The sequence below is a fragment of the Orcinus orca genome, chromosome 7 (genome assembly GCF_937001465.1).
Source record: "Orcinus orca chromosome 7, mOrcOrc1.1, whole genome shotgun sequence".
In the NCBI taxonomy this organism is placed as follows: domain Eukaryota; kingdom Metazoa; phylum Chordata; class Mammalia; order Artiodactyla; family Delphinidae; genus Orcinus; species Orcinus orca.
Genome location: NC_064565.1, coordinates 14,445,713 through 14,469,664, shown reverse-complemented (window position 1 = coordinate 14,469,664; position 23,952 = coordinate 14,445,713). Strand labels below are relative to the sequence as shown.

At 40.1% G+C, this 23,952-nt stretch overlaps 1 protein-coding gene across 1 annotated transcript in view; it reads left to right on the top strand.

Annotated features, from left to right (window-relative positions):
• Window positions 1-23,952, top strand: part of CNTNAP5 (contactin associated protein family member 5) — a 903,219-nt gene that overhangs the window by 247,996 nt on the left and 631,271 nt on the right. Inside the window, exon 3 of the mRNA XM_033400123.2 lies at window positions 1,855-2,048. Within this exon, the coding sequence (XP_033256014.1) occupies window positions 1,855-2,048 (194 nt within the window). The remainder of the gene's footprint in view (window positions 1-1,854; window positions 2,049-23,952) is intronic.

Genomic DNA, 23,952 nt, shown 5'->3' with positions numbered 1-23,952 from the left:
AGGTCCATCCATGTTACTGCAAATGGCATTATTTCATTATTTTCTATGGCTGACAAATATTCCATTGTGTATATATACCACATCTTGTTTATCCATTCATCTCTCCTTGGACCCTTAGGTTGCTTCCATATCTTGGAAGCTATTGTAAATAGTGCTGCTATGAATATTGGGGTGCACCCATGGCATACACATTCTACAATAGGTCCCACTCAGGATTCAGATGTCTTGTGGACCCTTGAGTCAGGAAGAATAAATACGGACCTCTTTATACCTATGGGAAATGAAAACAGAAAACTTAGGCCACAAGTCTTCCAAAGAAGCAAGAGTTCATATTGATCTTCTGCAAAGTTCCAATGTGTCAAATAATAAAATTCTGGGGCTCAAAGGCTTTGGTCACATATCAGAATGTTGCTGTGTGTCAAACATATAGAATCACAAGGAGACCCAGGGATGGGGCCCTCTTATGTCTCTCTGAGATGTTGCATGTGCTGTTTCCTTGGCCTGGGCTGGTCTCTCCAACTTTTTCTCTGTCTCACTTTGTTTGCTGGGGAAACAGCTTTCAGCTCCACTGTCACTCTCTCTAGGGCTTTCTGATCACCTACCTAGGCATTCTGTCATCTGTTCTCATATTGAACCTTGTGTTCACCTCTCTGAAGGCTCTCTTTCACATCACATTACACATTTCTGTGTGTGTGTGTCTCTCTCTTCAGTATCGAGCAACCTCCTGGTGCTCAGTGAGCATCTGTTGAATGAATGAACACTAACCTCTCAAAGGCATAGTCAGCGATCGTGCATCTTTGCATCCACAGCAAAATGTCTGGTCCACAGCAGGTTCACAGCACGTATTTAGAAAGAGCTGAAGATCAGAGAAAAGAAAGGGAGGAATGGAAGAAGAAAGCAAAGAAGGAAGGAAGGAAAGACCAGTCAGGAAGAGGGTATAAGGCATGTTAAAGGTTAAAGTTGTAAAAAACTTAAAAAATAGGTGACATCCCATTAGGAATCCAGAAGATGAAAACTGTAATAACTGAGAAAAGAGAGGATGAATGATAGAGGAAACAGAATTTGAGATGAATATTAAACCATGAAAGGGAATTTGATGGAGGAGGAGAAGGAAAATTGGGTCTAGAATGTTCATTGCAGCACTATTCACAACAGGCAAGACATGGAAACAACCTAAATGTCCACTGACAGATGAATGGATAAAGAAAATGTGGCCTATATATACAGTGGAATATTACTCAGCCATAAAAAGAATGAAATAATGCCCTTTGTGGCAACATAGATGGACCTAGAGATGATCATACTAAGTGAAGTAAGTCAGACAAAGACAAATATCCTAAGATATCACTTACATGTGGAATCTAAAATACGATACAAATGAACTTATTTACCAAGCAGAAATAGACTCACAGACATAGAAAACAAACTCATGGTTACCAAAGGGGAAACACGGGGGGAGGAGGGATAAATCAGGAGGTTGGGATTAACATACAAACACTACTATATATAAGATGGATAACCAACAAGGGCCTACTGTATACCACAGGGAACTCTACTCAACATTCTGTGATAACCCATTTGAGAAAAGAATCTGAAAAAAAGTGGATATACGCATATGTATAACTGAATCACTTTGCCATACACCTGAAACCAACATGACATTGTAAATCAACTCTACTCCAATAAAATTTTAAAAAAGAAATACCAGGGGTTTATGAAGAGAGGCAGACATATTTTGGTTACAGACACCTTAGCTGAACACTGTTTTGTTTTTTTTTTTCTTCCTCTGTGAGCGGTGACAGTCGCGGCTCTGTGAGATGTTGCTGCAACTCTCTCTCTCTGATCCTCTTCCAGGAACTGGCGGTTGGTCCCCAGCAGATTCCAATGCTCAGCCGTGGCTCCAGATGGACCTGGGCAACAGAGTGGAGATTACAGCAGTGGCCACGCAGGGAAGATACGGAAGCTCTGACTGGGTGACGAGCTACAGCCTGATGTTCAGTGACACAGGACGCAACTGGAAACAGTACAAGCAAGAAGACAGCATCTGGGTAGGACAAATTTTCTCATCAGCTGAATAAAACTGAGATGCCCTCATGGTAGCCAGTGAACGTTTCTGTCATTTTCCTCTATCTAGATTGCCGGTAGCTTGATAACTGTTGTGTACCCATTCAGAAATAATTAGATGATATCTAGGTCCTATCTGCAGCATGACGCCAGTTCCTAGGGAAATGAGGATGTCTGTTGCAAAGAGTTTAGTGTTTTCCTCCTTTTCTGGTAACTTGGGGATTTCACTGACTGGGCCTTAGTTCTTTCAGGGATTAAAAGAGAACTACAACATGGAAGTCAGATCATTGACAAGAATGTATTGGTTGACTGAGTATGTGTTTATTACATATTTACCTATTTTTTTAACATCTTTATTGGAGTATAATTGCTTTACAGTGGCTTGTTAGTTTCTGCTTTATAGCAAAGTGAATCAGCTACGCATATACATATATCCCCATATCTCTTCTCTCTTGCGTCTCCCTCCCACCCTCCCTATCCCACCCCTCTAGGTGGTCACAAAGCACCGAGCTGATCTCCCTGTGCTATGTGGCTGCTTCCCACTAACTATCTATTTTACATTTAGTGCATACATAACTGAGCTAATTACATCATGACAAGGTATGTAAAGTGCCTGGTACATAATAAGTAAATATTTAGTAGCGTATATATGTAAATATTTACTTATTATGTACCAGTCACTTTACATAACTTGTCATAATACAATTAGCTCAGTTCTGTACCTCGACCAAAGTTGCCCAGTTGATGCACCTTGGTCTGGTAATCCACAGCCTGGTCTGACTTTAAAGTCATTGTGTTCACCTGCCTATCCAAGTTTTGAAAACAATTAAAAGTGTTAAAAATACAAAACAAATATAGAATTTAGAATGATTCTGCCTTTATAAACAATCTGCAGCTTGGAAGTAAAAGACAGTTGGGTCCAGGTTATGGAAAAGAAAACCCTGTGCCTTCCACAACACTGGACCCAAGCTCTTGACCCCAAAAGGTGAGTGAAAGGCTGTCCCCAAATTACGAGGTGAGGAATTGGAGGTCGAGGCAGGGGCACAAGGCACCCAGGGGAGACCTCATAGACTTACACATCAAATAAAATAATGTGTTGGTTCAGGTCACTTTTGCTTTGGGAAAAAACCTCACCAGATATTTACTTTTTTCTAAATGTGCATAGGAGGTGAAGATTTAGCAGTTGCTAACATTAGCTTTCCTTCTCATAATGTCCTTAATTGTTTTCCCTCTTAAATCAATCACAATTACACTTTCAAATTGCTGCTGTTTACACATACATTTTTCTGTATTCGTCTCACTCTGCTGGGAAAACAAATTCTATTTTATATTCATTGTTATTTGTTAATTGCTTACCCATCACTATTCATAATTGAAAGTAATAGTAAACTGAGGATTAAGATTAGTTATGGCAGATTGAAACCGGAGAATATTATAATAGTCATCTTTATTTGGAGTGGCTTGTAATATTAGGTGGTAATATTTATGGAGAGCATGGGTTTTCTTCATTTTACAAATAGTCTTTTGGGGACTATTCTCTTTTTTCCTCAATTTTGAAGCCCCCATAAATTTTACAGGTTTTTTTTTTTTTTTTTCCCTCGGTATGTGGGCCTCTCACTGTTGTGGCCTCTCCCGTTGCGGAGCACAGGCTCCAGACGCACAGGCTCAGTGGCCATGGCTCACGGGCCCAGCCGCTCCGCGGCATGTGGGATCCTCCCAGACCGGGGCATATACCCACATCCGCTGCATCGGCAGGCGGACTCTCAACCACTGCGCCACCAGGGAAGCCCTACAGGGTTTTTTTTTTTTTTTTTTTAGTTTGTGTTTAGTTTGAAAAGATAAATAAGCACAGCTTCCATTTTGAGGCACAATTTTAAGATTTTATGCTGACTTGAGAGGGACAAATAGATGCGGTGTTTTTATTTGCTTTGGCATTTTCAATCAGAACTGGTTGTTTTTCAGATTGAAGTTTCGAGTTCTTTTGTCTAAACTTTTATAAAACCCAGAGTTTCATTTTCTTCAGAATCAAATGATCTGCTTTTGCCCTGTCCTGTGGATCAGGATGTATTTCAAGAATGGACAATTTCTCTGGGCTAGTGAACAGCGGGCATAAGGCCTATTTCACTTTCTTGCCCCTGTTGGTTTGCCTGTGCTTCCACAAAACTCCAAGCCCGTTGAAGGCAGGGGCCTGTTTTATAAGTCCTGGTAGGCTCCACGCCTATCATTACTGGACACGTAGCCTGAACTACGTTTTGGATGGCTATTACAAGAACTGCAGAATTATTAGTGCTTACAGAATTGGAGGGGAGGACACTGTTCTCGTGCCTGTCCCTTTCCTCGCCTCAGAATAGCCTTGGCCTTTGGGAGGAGGCAAAAGATGCTGGGCGGGCAGAGGGGAAAAGGCAGGGAACCGTTGTGCACAGGAAGGTGGTGAGTTCCAGTTCAGGCCTCCCCAGAGACACTTCCAATGCCTGCAGGGACCTTGGGAGGGGAGGCAGCTTCAGGACCAACCTGTCAGATGCAAACCCCAGGAGGAGGAAAGACTTGGGGAGGAGTCTTCGCCCCTCCAGTGACATGGGGCAGGGACATGGTGGTAAGTCGTGCATACTAACAAGGCTCAAATTTTGAAAAACAATGCGTGTCCCCTCGTATCTCTATCGAGGGAACTAACGACTACCGAAGACCCACTGCACATGGCATTTGTATGCAAATGCCATTCCGTGTACTTAAAAAGGTGTTATAAATTCTGGAGATGCAGGGTTCAGAGACCAACCCAAGCTCACATAACCAGACACTGGTGAGGCCAGAATAGAAACCAAGACTGATTCCTAACTATACTTGATTGCAGAAACTGTGCCTTCTATTTCTTCTTTACTACACTTGAATTTGTTTTCTAATTTTCACAGAACTGATTTATCTTTCTCACCTTAGACTTTGCCAGGCCCACTCCAGAAGAAGAATGTTAAACCCTATTGTGTATTTCACGTGCTGCTAAAATTTAAAAGTGAGAAAGCACTAATACTATCTAACTATTTCTCTATATGTTATAAATAGTGCTCAGACTCTCTGAAACTGTATAGGCCTTACAGAATACCCATCAAACAGAGACTCAGAGTATTTAACCAAACATTTCATGAACATGTATAAAATCTGACTTGTGCCTAATTTGCATTGGTATTTCCACCAGATTATGTTATTGAATGAAAAGGTTACCTTGAGAGTTTTTCTTTTTTTCTTTTAAATATAAAATGATAAATCAGACTATAGTTTCACCAAAGTTAATCCTGATAAACAAGATAAAAGCAATAGCCAAACAAGAGGGTTTTATAAAGCTCTCTAAATGGTTCAACTTTTCAGAAAAACGTCAGTACCCCAAAACATCAATACCAAGTATTGACTTAATGAAGGACTGTGTATCACAGAAATAGAAAAATCGCTTGAATGAGACTTTCACAAGGTCTTTTGAAGATCTTCAATTTTCAGATGATATGGAGTTTGTAATGTCTTTAAAAGTTGATTTACCAAGCAATACAACTATAGCATACTCCTTGGATAGGATATCAATTTGTTAATACTCAAGAGATTTATTTTATTTTGCAAACTTTACTTCAGAAAAAGAATCCTGGAAATATACCTGTCCAATATACAGTAGCAGATATTTGTGCCCTAAAAATCCAATTTGCAGTTTCTGAACTGGCTCTGAATGCAATGTTCACAAAGGAGGCCACCAAGCAGCCATATAGCAATGCATTATGATTTATAAATAAGCAAGAGTCCTCACTTCACTAAATAATCAGGTGTGAAGATTATAGTAGTGGGACTACTACTACTAGCAAGACAAACATAGCAAGACATTTAGAATCTTAGCACATCCAAAATCTCTTTCTGGTTGGCTTGTAGACATGCCAAAATAACAAAAATATTAAGATTCGAACTCTGAGCAGCAACTTCAGCCAACGTTCAGTAAGGTGGATCAATTGATTTGGTACATAGGAACCTCTAACTCTTTAAATCCACAGAGACCAGAGTCCTGTTACCAGTCATTTCGAAAGATATTCCAGGAGAAACACTTACCATCCCTATTATATCCACAGTTTACCTTTTCAGTCCTGTGTCTCTTGTATGTCAGTGTTCAAACCCTTCATGAATCCACCTATGTTTCCTGCATACAACATGTACATGTTCCAAACATACATTCTCCTCTATGGGCATTGCTACTTTCCTTTATACTCTGCTACTTATCACTCTGAAATTTCAAAGACAGACCCCAATGTGTGTGTTTTAATATGAGACCCATTTTTATTTTTTAATTTGTTTTATTGAAGTATAGTTGATTTACAATGTGTGTTAATTTCTGCTGTACAACAAGGGGATTAAGTTATACATGTGTATGTATTCGCTTTATGTTCTTTTCAATTATGGTTTATCACAGGATATTGGATATAGTTCCCTGTGCTATACATTAGGACCTTGTTGGTTATCAGGAGCCCTATTTTTTTTTTTTTACATCTTTATTGGATTATAATTGCTTTACAATGGTGTGTTAGTTTCTGTTTTATAACAAAGTGAATCAGTTATACATATACATATGTTCCCATATCTCTTCCCTCTTGCATCTCCCTCCCTCCCACCCTCCCAATCCCACCCATCCAGGAGGTCAGAAAGCACCGAACTGATCTCCCTGTGCTATGCGGCTGCTTCCCACTACCTATTTTATGTTTGGTAGTGTATATATGTCCATGCCACTCTCTCACTTCGTCACAGCTTACCCTTCCCCCGCCCCATATCCTCAAGTCCATTCTCTAGTAGGTCTGCATCTTTATTCCTGTCTTACCCCTAGGTTCTTCATGACATTTTTTTTCCTAGATTCCATATATATGTGTTAGCATATGGTATTTGCCTTTCTCTTTCTGACTTACTTCACTCTGTATGACAGACTCTAGGTCCATCCACCTCATTACAAATAGCTCAATTTTGTTTCTTTTTATGGCTGAGTAATATTCCACTATATATATGTGCCACATCTTCTTTATCCATTCATCGGATGGTGGAAACTTAGGTTGTTTCCATCTCCTGGCTATTGTAAATAGAGCTGCAATGAACATTTTGGTACATGACTCTTTTTGAATTATGGTTTTCTCAGGGTATATGCCCAGTAGTGGGATTGCTGGGTCGTATGGTAGTTCTATTTTTAGTTTTTTAAGGAACCTCTATACTGTTCTCCATAGTGGCTGTACCAATTCACATTCCCACCATCAGTGCAAGAGTGTTCCCTTTTCTCCACACCCTCTCCAGCATTTATTGTTTATAGATTTTTTGATGATGGCCATTTTGACTGGTGTGAGATGATATCTCATTGTAGTTTTGATTTGCATTTCTCTAATGATTAATGATGTTGAGCATTCTTTCATGTGTTTGTTGGCAGTCTGTATATCTTCTTTGGAGAAATGCCTATTTAGGTCTTCTGTCCATTTTTGGATTGGGTTGTTTGTTTTTCTGTTATTGAGCTGCATGAGCTGCTTGTAAATTTTGGAGATTAATCCTTTGTCAGTTGCTTCATTTGCAAATATTTTCTCCCATTCTGAGGGTTGTCTTTTGGTCTTGTTTATGGTTTCCTTTGCTGTGCAAAAGCTTTCAAGTTTCATTAGATCCCATTTGTTTATTTTTGCTTTTATTTCCATTTCTCCAGGAAGTGGGTCAAAAAGGATCTTGCTGTGATTTATGTCACAGAGTGTTCTACCTATGTTTTCCTCTAAGAGTTTGATAGTTTCTGGCCTAACATTTAGGTCTTTAATCCATTTTGAGCTTCTTTTTGTGTATGGTGTTAGGGAGTGATCTAATCTCATACTTTCACATGCACCTGTCCAGTTTTCCCATCACCACTTATTGAAGAGGTAGCATCTTTAGGATTCTCTATGTATAGTATCATGTCATCTGCAAACAGTGACAGTTTTAATTCTTTTTTTCTGATTTGGATTCCTTTTATTTCCTTTTCTTCTCTGATTGCTGTGGCTAAAACTTCCAAAACTATATTGAATAAGGGTGGTGAGAGTGGGCAACCTTGTCTTGTTCCTGATCTCAGTGGAAATGCTTTCAGTTTTTCACCATTGAGGACGATATTGGCTGTGGGTTTAAAATATATGGCCTTTATGATGTTGAGGAAAGTTCCCTCTATGCCCACTATCTGCAGGGTTTTAATCATTAATGGGTGTTAAATTTTGTCTAAAGCTTTCTCTGCATCTATTGAGATGACCATATGGTTTTCCTCCTTCAGTTTGTTAGTATGGTATATCACGTTGATTGATTTGCGTATATTGGAGAATCCTTGCATTCCTGGGATAAACCTCACTGGATCATAGTGTATGATCCTTTTAATGAGCTGTTGGATTCTGTTTGCTAGCATTTTGCTGAGGATTTTTGCATCTATGTTCATCAGTGATATTGGCCTGTAGTTTTCTTTCTTTGTGACATCCTTGTCTGGTTTTGGTATCAAGGTGATAGTGGCCTCGTAGAAGGAATTTGGGAGTGTTTCTCCCTCTGCTATATTTTGGAAGAGTTTGCGAAGGATAGGTGTTAGCTCTTCTCTAAATGTTTGATAGAATTTGCCTGTGAAGCCATCTGGTCCTGGGCTTTTGTTTGTTGGAAGATTTTTAATCACAGTTTCAATTTCAGTGCTTGTGATTGGTCTGTTCATATTTTCTATTTCTTCCTGATTCAGTCTTGGCAAGTTGTGCATTTTTAAGAATTTGTCCATTTCTTCCAGGTTGTCCATTTTATTGGCATAGAGTTGCTTTTAGTAATCTCTCATGATCGTTCGTATTTCTGCAGTGTCAGTTGTTACTTCTTCTTTTTCATTTCTAATTCTATTGATTTGAGTCTTCTCCCCTTTTTTCTTGATGAGTCTGGCTAATGGTTTATCAATTTTGTTTATCTTCTCAAAGAACAATGTTTTACTTTTATTGATCTTTGCTATCATTTCCTTCATTTCTTTTTCATTTATTTCTGATCTGATCTCTATGATTTCTTTCCTTCTGCTAACTTTGGGATTTTTTTGTTCTTCTTTCTCTAATTGCTTTAAGTTCAAGGTTAGGTTGTTTATTCGAGGTCTTTCCTGTTTTTTAAGGTAGGATTCTATTGCTATGAATTTCCCTCTTAGAACTGCTTTTGCTGCGTCCCATATGTTTTGGGTCATCATGTCTCCATCATGGCTCCATGTCATTTGTTTCTAGGTATTTTTTTATTTCCTCTTTGATTTCTTCAGTGATCACTTCGTTATTAAGTAGTGTACTGTTTAGCCTCCATGTGTTTGTATTTCTTACAGATCTTTTCCTGTAATTGATTTCTAGTCTCATAGAGTTGTGGTCAGAAAAGATACTTGATACAATTTCAATATTCTTAAATTTACCAAGGCTTGATTTGTGACCCAAGATATGATCTATCCTGGAGAATGTTCCATGAGCACTTGAGAAAAATGTGTAGTCTGTTGTTTTTGGATGGAATGTTCTATAAATATCAGTTAAGTCCATCTTGTTTAATGTATCATTTAAAGCATGTATTTCCTTATTTATATTCATTTTGGATGATCTGTCCATTGGTGAAAGTGGGGTGTTAAAGTCCCCTACTATGAATGTGTTACTGTCGATTTCCCCTTTTTTGGCTGTTAGTATTTGCCTTATGTATTGAGGTGCTCCTATGTTGGGTGCATAAATATTTACAATTTTTATATCTTTTTGTTGGATCGATCCCTTGATCATTATGCAGTGTCTTTCTTTGTCTCTTCTAATAGTCTTTATTTTGAAGTCTATTTTGTCTGATATGAGAATTGCTCCTCCAGCTTTCTCTTGGTTTCCATTTGCATGGAATATCTTTTTCCTTCACCTTACTTTCAGTCTGTATGTGTCTCTAGATCTGAAGAGGGTCTCTTGCAGATAGCATATATATGGGTCTCGTTTTTGTATACATTCAGCCAGTCTGTTTCTTTTGGTGGGAGCATTTAATCCATTTACATTTAAGGTAATTATCGATATGTATGTTCCTATTCCCATTTTCTTAATTGTTTTGGGTTTGTTATTGTAGGTCTTTTCCTTCTCTTGTGTTTCTTGCCTAGAGAAGATCCTTTAGCATTTGTTGTAAAGCATTTGTTGGTTTGGTGGTGCTGAACTCTCTCAGCTTTTGCTTGTCTGTAAAGGTTTTAATTTCTCCATCAAATCTGAATGAGATCCTTGCTGGGTAGCATAACTTGGTTGTAGGTTTTTCTCCTTCATCACTTTAAATATGTCCTTCCAGTCCCTTCTGGCTTGCAGAGTTTCAGCTGAAAGTTCAGCTGTTAACCTTATGGGGATTCCCTAGTGTGTTATATTTTGTTTTTCCCTTGCTGCTTTTAATATGCTTTCTTTGTATTTAATTTTTGACAGTTTGATTAATATGTGTCTTGGCGTGTTTCTCCTTGGAGATATTCTGTATGGGACTCTCTGTACTTCCTGGACTTGTATAACTATTTCCTTTCCCATATTAGGGAAGTTTTCAACTGTAATCCCTTCAAATATTTTCTCAGTCCTTTTTTTTCTCTTCTTCTTCTGGAATCCCTATAATTCAAATATTGATATGTTTAATGTTGTCCCAGAAGTCTCTGAGACTGTCCTCAGTTCTTTTCATTCTCTTTTCTTTATTCTGCTCTGCAGTAGTTATTTCCCATATCTTATCTTCCAGGTCACTTATCCATTCTTCTGCCTCAGTTATTCTGCTATTGATCCCATCTAGAATATTTTTAATTTCATTTATTGTGTTGTTCATCATTGTTTGTTCCATCTTCAGTTCTTCTAGGTCCTTGTTAAATGATTTTTGCATTTTCTCTATTCTATTTCCAAGATTTTGGATCATATTTACTATCATTATTCTGAATTCTTTTTCAGGTAGACTGCTTATTTCCTCTTCATTTGTTAGGTCTGGTGGGTTTTTATCTTGCTCTGTCAACTGCTGTGTGTTTTTCTGTCTTCTCATTTTGCTTACCTTACTTTGTTTGGTGTCTCCTTTTTGCAGGCAGCAGGTTTGTAGTTCCCCTTGTTTTTGGTGTCTGTCTCCAGTGGCTAAAGTTGGTTCAGTGGGTTGTGTAGGCTTCCTGGTGGAAGGGACTAGTGCCTGTCTTCTGGTGGATGAGGCTGGATCTTGTCTCTCTGGTGGGCAGGACCACGTCTGGTGGTGTGTTTTGGGGTGTCTGTGGACTTATTATGATTTTAGGCAGCCTGTCTTCTAATGGGTGGGGTTGTGTTCCTGTTTTGCTAGTTGTTTGGCATAGGTTGTCCAGCACTGTAACTTGCTGATTGTTGAGTGAACCTGGGTGCTAGTGTTGAGATGGAGATTTCTGGGAGATTTTCGCCATTTGATATTATGTGGAGCTGGGAGGTCTCTTGTTGACCAGTGTCCTGAAGTTGGCTCTCCCACCTCAGAGGCACAGCGTTGACTCCTGGCTGCAGCACCAAGAGCCTTTCATCTACATAGCTCAGAATAAAAGGGAGCAAAAGTAGAAAGAAAGAAAGAAGGAAAGAGAATAAAATAAAATAAAGTAAGGTAAAATAAAATAAAGTTATTAAAATAAAAAAATATTAAGAAAAAAATTTTTTTAAGAAGTAAAAGCAAACAAACAAAAAATGGACGGATAAAACCCTAGGACAAATGGTGGAAGCAAAGCTATACACACAACATCTGACACAGAAGCATACACATACACACTCACAGAAAGAAGAAAAGGGGAAAAAATCATAAATCTTGCTCTCAATGTCCACCTCCTCAATTTGGGATGATTTGTTGTCTATTCAGGTATTCCACAGATGCAGGGTACATCAAGTAGATTGTGGAGATTTAATCCGCTGCTCCTGAGGCTGCTCAGAGAGCTTTCCCTTTCTCTTCTTTGTTTGCACAGCTCCCGGGGTTCAGCTTTGGATTTAGCCCCACCTCTGTGTGTGGGCTGGATGGCGTCTGTTCTTCGCTCAGACAGGAAGGGGTTAAAGGAGCCGCTGATTCGGGGGCTCTGGCTCGCTCAGGCCAGGGCGAGGGAGGGTTACTGAGTGTGGGGCAAGCCTGTGGCGGCAGAGACCGGTGCGACATTGCACCAGCCTTTGGCACGCCATGCATTCTCCTGGGGATGTTGTCCCTGGATCACGGGACCCCGGCAGTGGCGGGCTGCACAGGCTCCCTGGAGGGGCGGTGTTGAGAGTGACCTGTGCTCGCACACAGGCTTCTTGGTGGCAGCAGCAGCAGCCTTTGGGTCTCATGCCCGTCTCTGGGGCCCGCTCTGTTAGCCGCGGCTCGCACCTGTCTCTGGAGTTCCTTTAAGCAGTGCTCTTAATCCCCTCTCCTCATGCACCAGGAAACAAAGAGGGAAGAAAAAGTCTCTTGCCTCTTCAGCAGGTCTAGACATCCCCCCGGACTCCCTCCCAGCTAGCTGTGGCGCACTAACCCCTTCAGGCTGTGTTCATTTCGCCAACCGCAGTCCTCTCCCTGTGCTCCGACCCGAAGCCCGAGCCTCAGCTCCCAGCCCCGCCCACCCCAGCGGGTGAGCAGACAAGCCTCTCTGGCTGGTGAGTGCTGGTCGGCACCGACCCTCTGTGTGGGAATTTCTGCGCTTTGCCCTCCGCACCCCTGTTGCTGTGCTCTCCTCCGCGGCCCTGAAGCTCCCCACCTCTGCCACCCGGAGTCTCCACCCACAAAGGGGCTTCCTAATTGTGTGGAAACCTTTCCTCCTTCACGGCTCCCTTCCACTGGTGCACGTCCCGTCCCTATTCTTTTGTCTCTGTTTTTTCTTTTTTCTTTTGCCTTACCCAGGTACGTGGGGGGTTTCTTGTCTTTTGGGAGGTCTGAGGTCTTCTGCCAGTGTTCAGTAGGTGTTCTGTAGGAGTTGTTCCACGTGTAGATGTATTTCTGATGTATCTGTTATTGTTGCTAAGCAGCCTTGTCTCACTCCTCGGGCTTTAATTCTCTTTGTCTCAATCTAGGGTACTCGCTGGAGAGCCTCCCATGAGCTATAAAAATTTGGATATACTTTCTTCCTGCCAGTGTTGGAGGGTCTCCTGCAGAGGTGGAGGGTGGCTCAGTCTCACCGTGAGGACAAGGATACTGGCAGCAGAAGTTCTGGGAAGTACTCCTTGGCGTGATCCCTCCCAAAGTCCCAAGCCCTATTTTTAAATCACCTCATCCACGTAGTTCCTGATTGATCTTGGACAAGTTAATCAGGATCCTTTTCCTCTTCCCATGACCCTGGAGTACATTATCTGAATATACTGCATTTTATTAATATCCAGTTTACAGTTTTCTCTTCTAAAATCTTGTTGCCACTTCCCAAATATGTCAGCCATCTAGTCTTGTTTGATAGAATCCTTTGGCCTGGATGATATGATGGTCTCTGATTTTCTGTAGCTTTCTGGAGTCTGTCTATTATGAAAGGGCTTGCATATGCTACTTAACACCTTTCTGACATAAAGGTCAGTTGAAACAGTGGATTATACATTTAGGTCATCAGTTTCTCAATTTCACCCTTGAGTGCCTTCTAAACGCTCTGGGAGAGGCTCTCTGATCTTCATGATTTATACACATTTATTCTGCCAATTTGGCCTAAAACATCCGGAGTATTGATCACTGTCTGACATTGTATTTTAAGCCTACCAATTTCAGAAAACAATTTAAGAGTGAGAATCCCATTACCATCAACATATATCTTTTCAACTCTCATGAGACACCAAACACCGTGCTGTGTATTGGGCATAACATGGGGCTTGAAGATGTGGTCAATCCCTCCCATGAATGCACAGAACCATTAAGGACATGCTGCAACACAGCCTATGTGTAAAAGTAGCACCAGTGGCAGTTCAGATACACGAAGCTGTCAAGGTGTGCTTGGCGGTATATGGGTGGAAGCTGCTTTGATGAATGGAAAAAGCAGGGACCATGTTTAAGTCCCTTTGGCTTCCTGGAAACTACAAAATGTGGTCTGCCTAATAAAAATTCCATAAAGGTAGGAAGGCAGAAAGAGGAAATGGTGGGGAAGGAGGAGTGTTCAAAGCAGGAGTGTTACCTAACTGAACTTGGGTCCCCTTGCCCAATGCACAGCAAAGCCCATCTACTGACGCTGGGTTGTGATGGAGGAAAGTACAGTGTTTATTGCAGGCACCAAGCAAGGAAGACAAGCAGCTCATGCTCAGAAGACCTGAAGTCCCCAATGACTTTCAGGGAAGTGTTTTTAAGGACAGTGTGAGAAATATGTGATCAGCTCATGCATAGGTCTCCAGCTGGTTGATGGTGAGGAAATAAGGTGATATTCCAGGGTTCTCAATCATCAACCTTCTGGTTCCCAACTGTCTGGGGTCTACACACTGGTAGTTAGCATGCAGTTATCTTTTTCCGCCTGATGGGAGTTTTAGTATCTGCAAAATAACTCAAGGATATGGCTCAGGATGCTATGGCCCTTGAGGAGGAGCTAAAGGCCCTTGACTTTGTTTTATGGCTAAACTATTATTATTTTGTCTGGCTTGACTGCTTTCCTTTGTTTCTGCATATTCTCACTTCTCTGATTAAATTTGCTCTTTGGAACTCAGGCAAGGCCTAGGTGGCTAAGGCTTTCCTACAAACAAGAGGGGGGACATGGGGGTCTGTCCCCAGGAAGGCCCCACAAGGTCCTGCTTGGTTTTAGGAGAAATGCTATAAGCACAATCTTAAAGGAAGATGTATAAGTATTGAAGACACACAAATTAATAAATTTAGATACAAGATTTCCCCAATCAGTTATACAAGGTAAACCTGGAGAATGAAGCTCGCTAGAGATTGTAAACTACTAGTATCACCATATCTTCTTTGGCTACAGACCAAAGCAAGTAAGTCATTGTGTGTTCATCATTTTGTTATAATATTTTTTTTTGTTAAATCACAAAGACTATGTATAAGAAAATACTCTTAAATACATTTTTTTCATAATTTTGTTGATAGTTTTTTCCTCTACTCTCTCTCTCTCGCACAGATATACACCTAAGCTTTTAATATAGCTATTCATTTCCTAGTTGGACATTGTTAAAAAGTCTTTTCAGAGCTTGGCATGATCAGAATATTGCCCCTGATTTAATGGAGACCATCAATGCAAGAGCAAGGCATCACCATGCACCAAGTCAAGGTGAAGAGAAATGCAGAGGCTTTTGATTAGGGTCAGATTCCAGTTTTACCATTGGTTACTCATATGGCCTTGAAAATGTTACTGAACCTCCTTGGAGTGATCATTGTTTCCATCCATGGCAATATATATTTAGAACCTTCCAAAGCCTTTGCATCCATTTCTTTACACTTCCCTGCTCAGAACTCTTGGTTTATGGGCTGCCTTGTGGGAATACACAGCAATAAACCCTGAGCTTCACTATGGATCCAGTTTAGACCAGACCAGTAAAAGTCTTCCAAGCTTAATACATATTTCCCTTGAATCATCCTCCTGGTTCTGTGCTAAGCACTTTTGTTGAGCTTTGATTCTCTTATCACTGGATAAAACTCTGCAGAAAAGGGGACAGAGAACAACTGGCCAATCAGTATTGTGGAAGCAACAGCTGGTAGTTACCCCAGAATCAGCAGGCTCCCTGCAGCCCTCTGGCTCCACACTTAGCCCTTGAAAGTTCTTCACCGATGCCCATCTGTTTTCCCTTCTTAATGTTAGAATTTGCTGAATTGTTTCAGAGAACATCCCAACATGGGGCCTAGCCTCTTTAAGGAGTAAATACCTTTCACACACTTACATATGAAGCATTTAAACACATCACATGGACAGAAGTCAACATGTAGTCTTCAGGATTAATATTCATATGGACGCTTTCTAGGGGAGAGCAGATGTTTGCAGTCTCCTACAAACTGGTTGCATTTGTAATGGGAAAGGATCCAGCAGCTGATATCAAAGCAAGGAGGATGATCTGCTTAAAATTAATTCTTCTAAACCCACTGCTATTAAATTAATCTTATTGTTAAGGTACTTAGTGGTTCACAGGAAACTTGACTCATAATTATATTTACAATATGTATAAACCTTAGGTTTTAGAACTACCCTCCTTAGATCAGGAGAAATAGGAGTTAATATCTCAGCTTTAACATGCGGCAAAGCATTACATTTTCTTATGTAAATATATTGAATTATGTTAGCTAAGTATAATGACTACGAAAAAGAAATCTTATTACCCGTTATTCATTTAGTCTTCAACTACCATGACTTTTTTTTTCTTTTTCTTTTTACATAGATTATCTCAGGTTTTAAGTCTGATAGCTAGATATTCTGTGACTTTTATAAATAACTAAAACTCTAGAAGGCTCAGTTTCCTCCTCTGTTAAGTTGGTATAATGAATGTACTTAGCACATGTGATCGTAAAGAGAGATTCTCAAAAATGAATGTGTGTCAGAAAGCCCCAAGAGACTTATTAAGACACAGATTGCTGGGCCGCACCTGCAGAGCTTCTGATCCAGTAGGTCTGAGGTGGGGCCGGAAATTTGCATTTATAACAATAGCTTAGGTGATGCTGGTGCTACTGGTAAAAGGACCTCACTTTGAGAACCACTGTGTAAACTATAAATGGATGAATGCCTGTAAGGTCTACAATATATAGATGTATAACTGAATCACTTTGCTCTACACCTGAAACTAACACAACATTGTAAATCAACTATACTTCAATGAAAAATTAGTCAACTAGTAAAAGTCAAATGGGAGATTCAGATCATAAATAAATAAATAAATAAATAAAGGATATAATTACTATCCCTATTCGAGGTAGGTGCATGTGATACACCTGGTGAAGATACCCAGAGGACCCTATCTCTCAGTTTTCTTTCTTTTGAGGTTTGCATCCAAAATGGAAAGCAAGCTTAATAAGTCAGGTTTTCTGTTTTCTTTTTATTTTAATAAACTGAATACACAGTGGAGAAAGTAAAATCTCCTTTTGGTTACAGGCAAAGATAATTACCCACCCAGGCTCATTAAAGACAACTAGCTAGGAGTCCTGTTAGCAGACAGAAGTGCTGGAAGAAGAGCCTAGGGGAGTTACTGATGCCTAAAGCAAAAGGTTCTAGTCCAAAGTCTGAAGCCCCAAGTGTCTACTTGGCTCTAGCCAGGTGGAAAGAGTCTAGGCTGCCAGGGACCTCAAGGAGGCTAAGAGTCTCTCAAGTGTTTTTAAAAAGTCCAAAGGAAAGTAGGCTTCATTAAGTTTATTATTTTAATGATAGTGGTTGATATTAAGGAGAAAAGCATAACGTGGTAAACACAAGTTTCTATTCCTGTTAATCTACTCCTGGTTGCCAGTTTTGTTGGCCTCAATGTTAACAAAAGGAGAGAGCTCAAGGAGTTGGTCTCGTGTTTCGAATCTGGCCAGTTGCCATTGTTCATGTGGGGACGGTGTCCTCCCCACTGCCTTGTGACCAGCAGCACCACTGCTGCTGTGGTGGCTCTGAATTCCAGAGCTGAATGACAGCAATAAATTTATCTAAACACTAGGCTTGACAATAATTCTCTACGTTAAGGACTCCAGAATTATTTGGAAATGAAATAACAAGTCCATAAAGAAAAGGAACAGTGCTTTTTTGTTTTGTTTGTTTTTAAGTATTTGAAGGAGAAAAATGAGTCTGAAAAATTGGGCTGAAATTATTTTGACCTGAATATCATAGGTGCTTTGTTGTGTGGGAAGGTTGTGTGGGAACAACAAAAATTCTGTACCAGAGAATCATGGACCCCTAGCATCCTGTCTTATCTCCTTGTAATTTAGGACATCAAACATCCGCTAGGCACATTTTGCATGCAATAAATTAAGAAGACTTCAAGAGTAGAATGTAGAAATCCTTAGAGGTGAGATAAATACATGGAAAGGTACAGAGAGAAAGGGTATGTGCAGGTGGGCATACAGATGAGAGCATGAAGTTTCTGACTTGTCAGTATAATAAGTGCTATGAATTTTTTTCCCATTAGTTCTTTTGATCTGGCAATAGTTCATCCACCATTTTGTCCTATCTGTCCCCGTTTGTGACACACTGAAATAACTGAGGGCGAGAATCCCATTAATGGACTGTGAAACCAAGTAGAAGGAACTGATAAGGACCAAGGAGATAAGCCTGAACAAGTTAGTGCCATATTCTAAACAACTCATCTGCCTGTGTGTGGTAACATCTGTGGATAAGAAGGACTCTGAGTGTAGGTGAGAGAAAGGAGAGCCCTGAGTAGGATAGGAATCCATGGCACACATCCACTCTTTTATTTTATTATTTTATTGTATTTCATTTTATTTTATTTATGTATTTATTTTTATTGAAATATCATTTATTTACAATGTTGTGTTAGTTTCAGGTATACAGCAAAGTGACTCAGGTATATACTGTATATACATATATATATATTATTTTTCAGATTCTTCTCCCTTATAGGTTATTAAAAAATATTGAGTATAGTTCTTGTGCTGTACAGTAGGTCCTTGTTGATTATCTGTTTTATATATAGTAGTGTGTATCTGTTAATCCCAAACTCCTAACTTACCCCTCCACACCTTTCCCCTTTGGTAACCATAATTTGTTTTCTAAGTCTGTGGGTCTATTTTTGAGTGGGGATGCCTTTCTGCCGAAAATTTCTATGCCTGGGTCTCTCTTCCAGCCTCCCCTACCTGGTGCGTAAGTCTGTAGGTATTGTGTTTCAGACATCGTGTTCACGTGAGTGCTGTAAGTGCGTGAGAATTTAAGAAAGGATGTGGATGTACCAAGCCATAGCTTGGAAGGGGCACCCTAAGCCACCTGAATAAACAGAATATTTGGGGAAGATCCTGTGCTTTCCATCCATGCTCTGTCTGGAGGTCCATCCCTTGATCCCCATTCCATCAAGTCAGCTGTAGGTGATAAGAGCTACAGAAAGAGAGCAAGGAACACATATTTTAAATCAACTATACTTCAATAAAAATAATTTTTTTTCAAAAAATGAGGCAAGGAAACTTCAGGGAAGAAACAGATTTGGGACCTAAGAGGGAACAGGAGTAAGGGCTCAAGAAGATCTGCATGGTGTTTAAGGCACCTGATTCAGAATCAACCCTGTCTTGTGTGACTTACAGAACATTTTAAGAGAGGCATCAAATAGAATAAACACAGGATTTGTAATTAAGGAATCTATACCCCCATCCAGTTCCTTTGTCTAATTGATGTGTGCATCTTCAGGACCACTTAACCTCTCTGAGCCTCTAAGGATATATCTTATTCAAAGGCATGCATCTTGTCCAGGCACATAGTAAGTCTTCAATAAATACTGGATGTGAATAAGTAAATACTATATCATTTTCAACACATACTCACTGAGTATGTATTGTGACAAGTCACAAAATTGAGTTTTGGAAAAAATACATATAATACCCTTTACTTTCCCAGAAAATAACAGAAATGCCATCTGTTTGGCTAAAACACAGGGCTTGTGTAGGAGATAAGGCAGGACAGGTATGTTGGCTGATGCATCTTCTGGGCTTGTTCAGGTAAATTCCTTGTTTATCCCTGTTGTTCTAGTGTAGTTTTTAACTGAGTCCCTTTTCACTCTCAAAAATGGTTTGGTTTGGATCATAATTTTATGGTCAATGTACTTCTAGGGACCATTAATTCAAAGGAAGCAAATTATAATAAACTCAGGAGTAAAGAAGACTAAGAACATGTAGTACCTTTTGAATGTGTTGGACAAGAGAACAGGTAATGATATTAATTGATGTTGGATGACCCTTATCCAAATGTTAATTCAGGAGATGGCCAGCAATGATACTTTAAGAATTTAAAGTTTAAGTATGATGACAGGGCTACCAATGGAAAAAACTTTTTTTGGTAATCCTCCAATTATTTTACAAGTTCAAGGAATCTATATAACCTAAGTGTGAGCAATAAGGCAGTAAGTACTGAAACCCTACTTTCTAAGAAGTTCCTGGAGGAAACATGTGAAGACAAACAAGGAGGGAGCTTACTTGCCTCAATAAATTTTTGCTGAAGACAGAATGAGTTTATCTGGGGAAAGAAACCCAATAGAAAGTAGATCAGCAAATAAGAGAAGAATACACTTGGTTTAGAAGCGTGAAAGGATCCAAGTCACTCTTCTATTCAGTGAAAGTGTAGGTAGGGGCACATGATTACTAAACTGTCTTTTTTGGGGCCACTTTTTACTTGCACACAGACTTGTAGAGGGTTAAATAGTGTCCCCCCGGGACCTCAGAATGTGGACTTTTTTTGGAAATAAGGTCTTTGTGAGTGTAGGTAGTTAAGGATCTTGAGGTGAGATCATCCTGGAATTAGGGATAGCTCTAAATCCAATGACTGGCATTCTTATAAACACAGGAGATGACACCAAGAAACACGAGGAAGATCAGATAAAGATGGAGGCAGAAACTGGAGGAATACTGCTACAAGTCAAGACACCAAGGATGGCCAGGAGCTACCAGAAGCTAGAAAGAGGCAAGGAAGGACTCTTCACTAGAGCTTTCAGAGAGAGCATGGCCCTGCTGACACTTTGATTTTGGACTTGTGGCCTCCAGAAGTATCAAAGAATAGTTTTGGTTTAAGCTTAGTTTTGGTAATTTGAGTAGCAGCCCCCATCTCATGTACAAGCTTGTGGATTCTGCTATGATCTCACATATGCATCTTTGAGTTCTTCCTCTATTGAGGAAGTGTAGACACTGTGCATAGCAGCTCCTATATAACAACCTCTCTTATTCCTCCACAGTGCCTAGCACAAATGCTACAACTTGTTCAATACAGCCATGACTTGCTGTGCCTTGTAATGCTTTTCCATCATTAAGCCTTTATTCATTCATCACCTGGAATTCTCCTTCAATCTGCAACATGTCCCCTCAACACATACATTTCCACTTCTGCAGATTTTCTCTCATCTTTTAAGATCCAGTTCAAATATTATCTCAGGTCCACAACGACATGTCTCCTGAATCAGTCACTTCAAGTAGAAGTGATCTCTTGCATATCTGTCCTCCCTTTCCACTTTGTTGTGTCACCTCTTAGGACTTAGAGCAATTCTTCTATTTTGTTGTAATCCCTCCAAGTGTTGCTCCATTTGAGTTAGTCTTGTCCAAGAAACTGAATAGGGTGATTTTGGAAGATGGAGCCCAGTCTGATAGGTAACTCCATCTCTCTACTTTGACTTGCACAAAGTTTGGGGTTAGTAAATGCAAACTCTTACATATAAAATGAATAATCAACAAGTTCCTACTGTACAGCACAGGGAACTATATTCAATATCCTGAGATAAACCATAATGGAAAAGAATATAAAAAAGAATGTATATTTGTGTATAACTGAGTCACTTTGCTGTACAGTAGAAATTAACACAACATTGTAAATCAACTATACTTCAATGTAAATAAATAAATAAATAATCCCCCCAGATAGTAATATGTTGACTATTTGCCCTGGTTGCCTCATTCCACAGTGATAAAACTGAAATATTCACTAAAATTACTTTTCCATCATTAGAAATTTGACTTGAAAGCCAGGCAACTGATGCATTTGCTTGGGATTATCTTTTGCCCATAGTTCATTAAAACTGTCCTTCCATAGCACATATATTACTAGGAACAGCTATATGGAAGCCCCCAAGTGAAAATGTGACCCATGCAAATGGCTTGGCATGAGAAAAATACCCACAGCAATGCAGTCATGTGATGACTCTGAGGTGTGGGCAATGAGTGAGCTAACTTGGAGGAAGCAGCCAGAGTTGTCAGTGGGAAGAAGAGGGTGTGATGCCTCATTAATTTGTTCTTAGCAAACAATTTTCAAGGATTTGCCACAGAGTGATGCTCCAAGAATATGCTCTTTGTACGTGACCAAAGATGATATGACAGGCATTTCGAAACCGTAATTGTTGGATTAATGACACTGCTGAGGAAAGGGGATTCATTATACCTAATTTGGAAGATTGTGAAAAAGTTGTCTACATGGGTTACAAGGTGGCAACTGGGCAACAAGGCTGGGCAAATGCAAGATGACATCATGGCACCTCTTCAGATGTCTTAGATATACAGAACCTTTTCTCACCCTTCATTATCTGAAAAATATGGAACAAGCCTGCATGTTTAAGGGCCCAAGTTCTAATTGACTCTAGCTGTGTGCTGCTCTCTAGGAAGAATCTGGCCCTCTGGTTGCTACACAATATTCCAGGAAAATAGGAGGTTGTGACTGTGCCATCACAGTGCTCCACTTAAAGGGATTCCACTAAAAAAGGGAAAATAACATGTTAGCACAGAGAACTTTATGGCAATTTCCTTGTAAGACTCACATATCGGGACTTCCCTGATGGCGCAGTGGTTAGGAATCTGCCTGCCAATGCAGGGGGCATGTGTTCGATCCCTGGTCTGGGAAGATCCTACATGCCACAGAGCAATTAAGCCCATGAGCCACAACTACTGGGCCTGTGCGCTACAGCCCGCGAGCCAAACTACTGAGCCCATGTGCCACAACTACTGAAGCCCACGCGCCTAGAGCCCATGCTCCACAACAAGAGAAGCTGCCGCAATGAGAAGCCCGTGCACCACAATGAAGAGTAGCCCCCACTCGCCGCAACTAGAGAAAGACTGCACGCAGCAATAAAGACTCAACTCAGCCAAAAATAAATAAGTAAATAAATTTAAAAGACTCACATATCTTTCTATGATAATGCAAATATTCATCCATGGTCATTTGAAATTAAATAATGTGGAATAATTTTATTTATTGTTTAAATTTTATTGAAGTATAGTCGATTTACAGTGTTGTGTTAATTTCTGCTGTACAGCAAACTGATTTAGTTATACACATACATGTTCTTTTTCATATTCTTTTCCATTATGGTTTATCACAAGATATTGAATATAGTTCCCTGTGCTATACAGTAGGACCTTGTTGTTTATCCATTCTCTATATAACAGTTTGCATCTGCAAATCCCAAACTCCCAATCCATCCCTCCCCCACCTCCCTCCCCCTTGGCAACCACAAGTCTGTTGTCTACGTCTGTCTGTTTCTGTTTCATAGATACGTTCATTTATGCCATATTTTAGATTCCACATATAAGTGATATCATATGATATTTGTCTTTCTCTGTCTGACTTACTTCACTTAGTATGATAATCCCTAGGCCCATCCATGTTGCTGCAAATGGCATTATTTCATTTTTTATGACTAAGTAATATTCCACTATATAAATATACCATATCTTCTTTATCCATTCATTTCTTGATGGACATTTAGTTTGCTTTCATGGCTTGGCTATTGTGCATACTGCTGTTATGAACATGTATCTTTTTGAATTAGAGTTTTCTCCAGATATATGCCCAGGAGTGGGATTGCTGGATCGTGTGGTGACTCTATTTTTAGATTTTTGAGGAACCTCCATACTGTTCTCCATAGTGGCTGCACCAATTTACATTCCCACCAACAGTGTAGGAGGGTTCTCTTTTCTAATGTGGAATAATTTTAAATGCATATATCAGTAACCAGTAATACTTCTAACTAGTATAGCTTAATATGTTCCATAATATAAAATCCTTTGGAGCTTCCCTTGTGGTGCATTGGTTAAGAATCCACCTGCCAGTGTAGGGGACACAGGTTTGAGCCCTGGTCCTGGAAGATCCCACATGCCATAGAGCAGCTAAGCCCGTGCACCACAACTACTGAGCCTGCACTCTAGAGCCTGTGTGCCACAACTACTGAAGCCCATGTGCTACAACTAGAGAAAGCCTGCACACCTAGAGCCCATGCTCTGCAACAAGAGAAGACCCCGCAATGAGAAGCCTGCGCACCGCAACAAAGAGTAGCCCCCACTCACCACAACTAGAGAAAGCCCGCACGCAGCAATGAAGATCCAATGCAGCCAAAAATAAATAAAATAAAT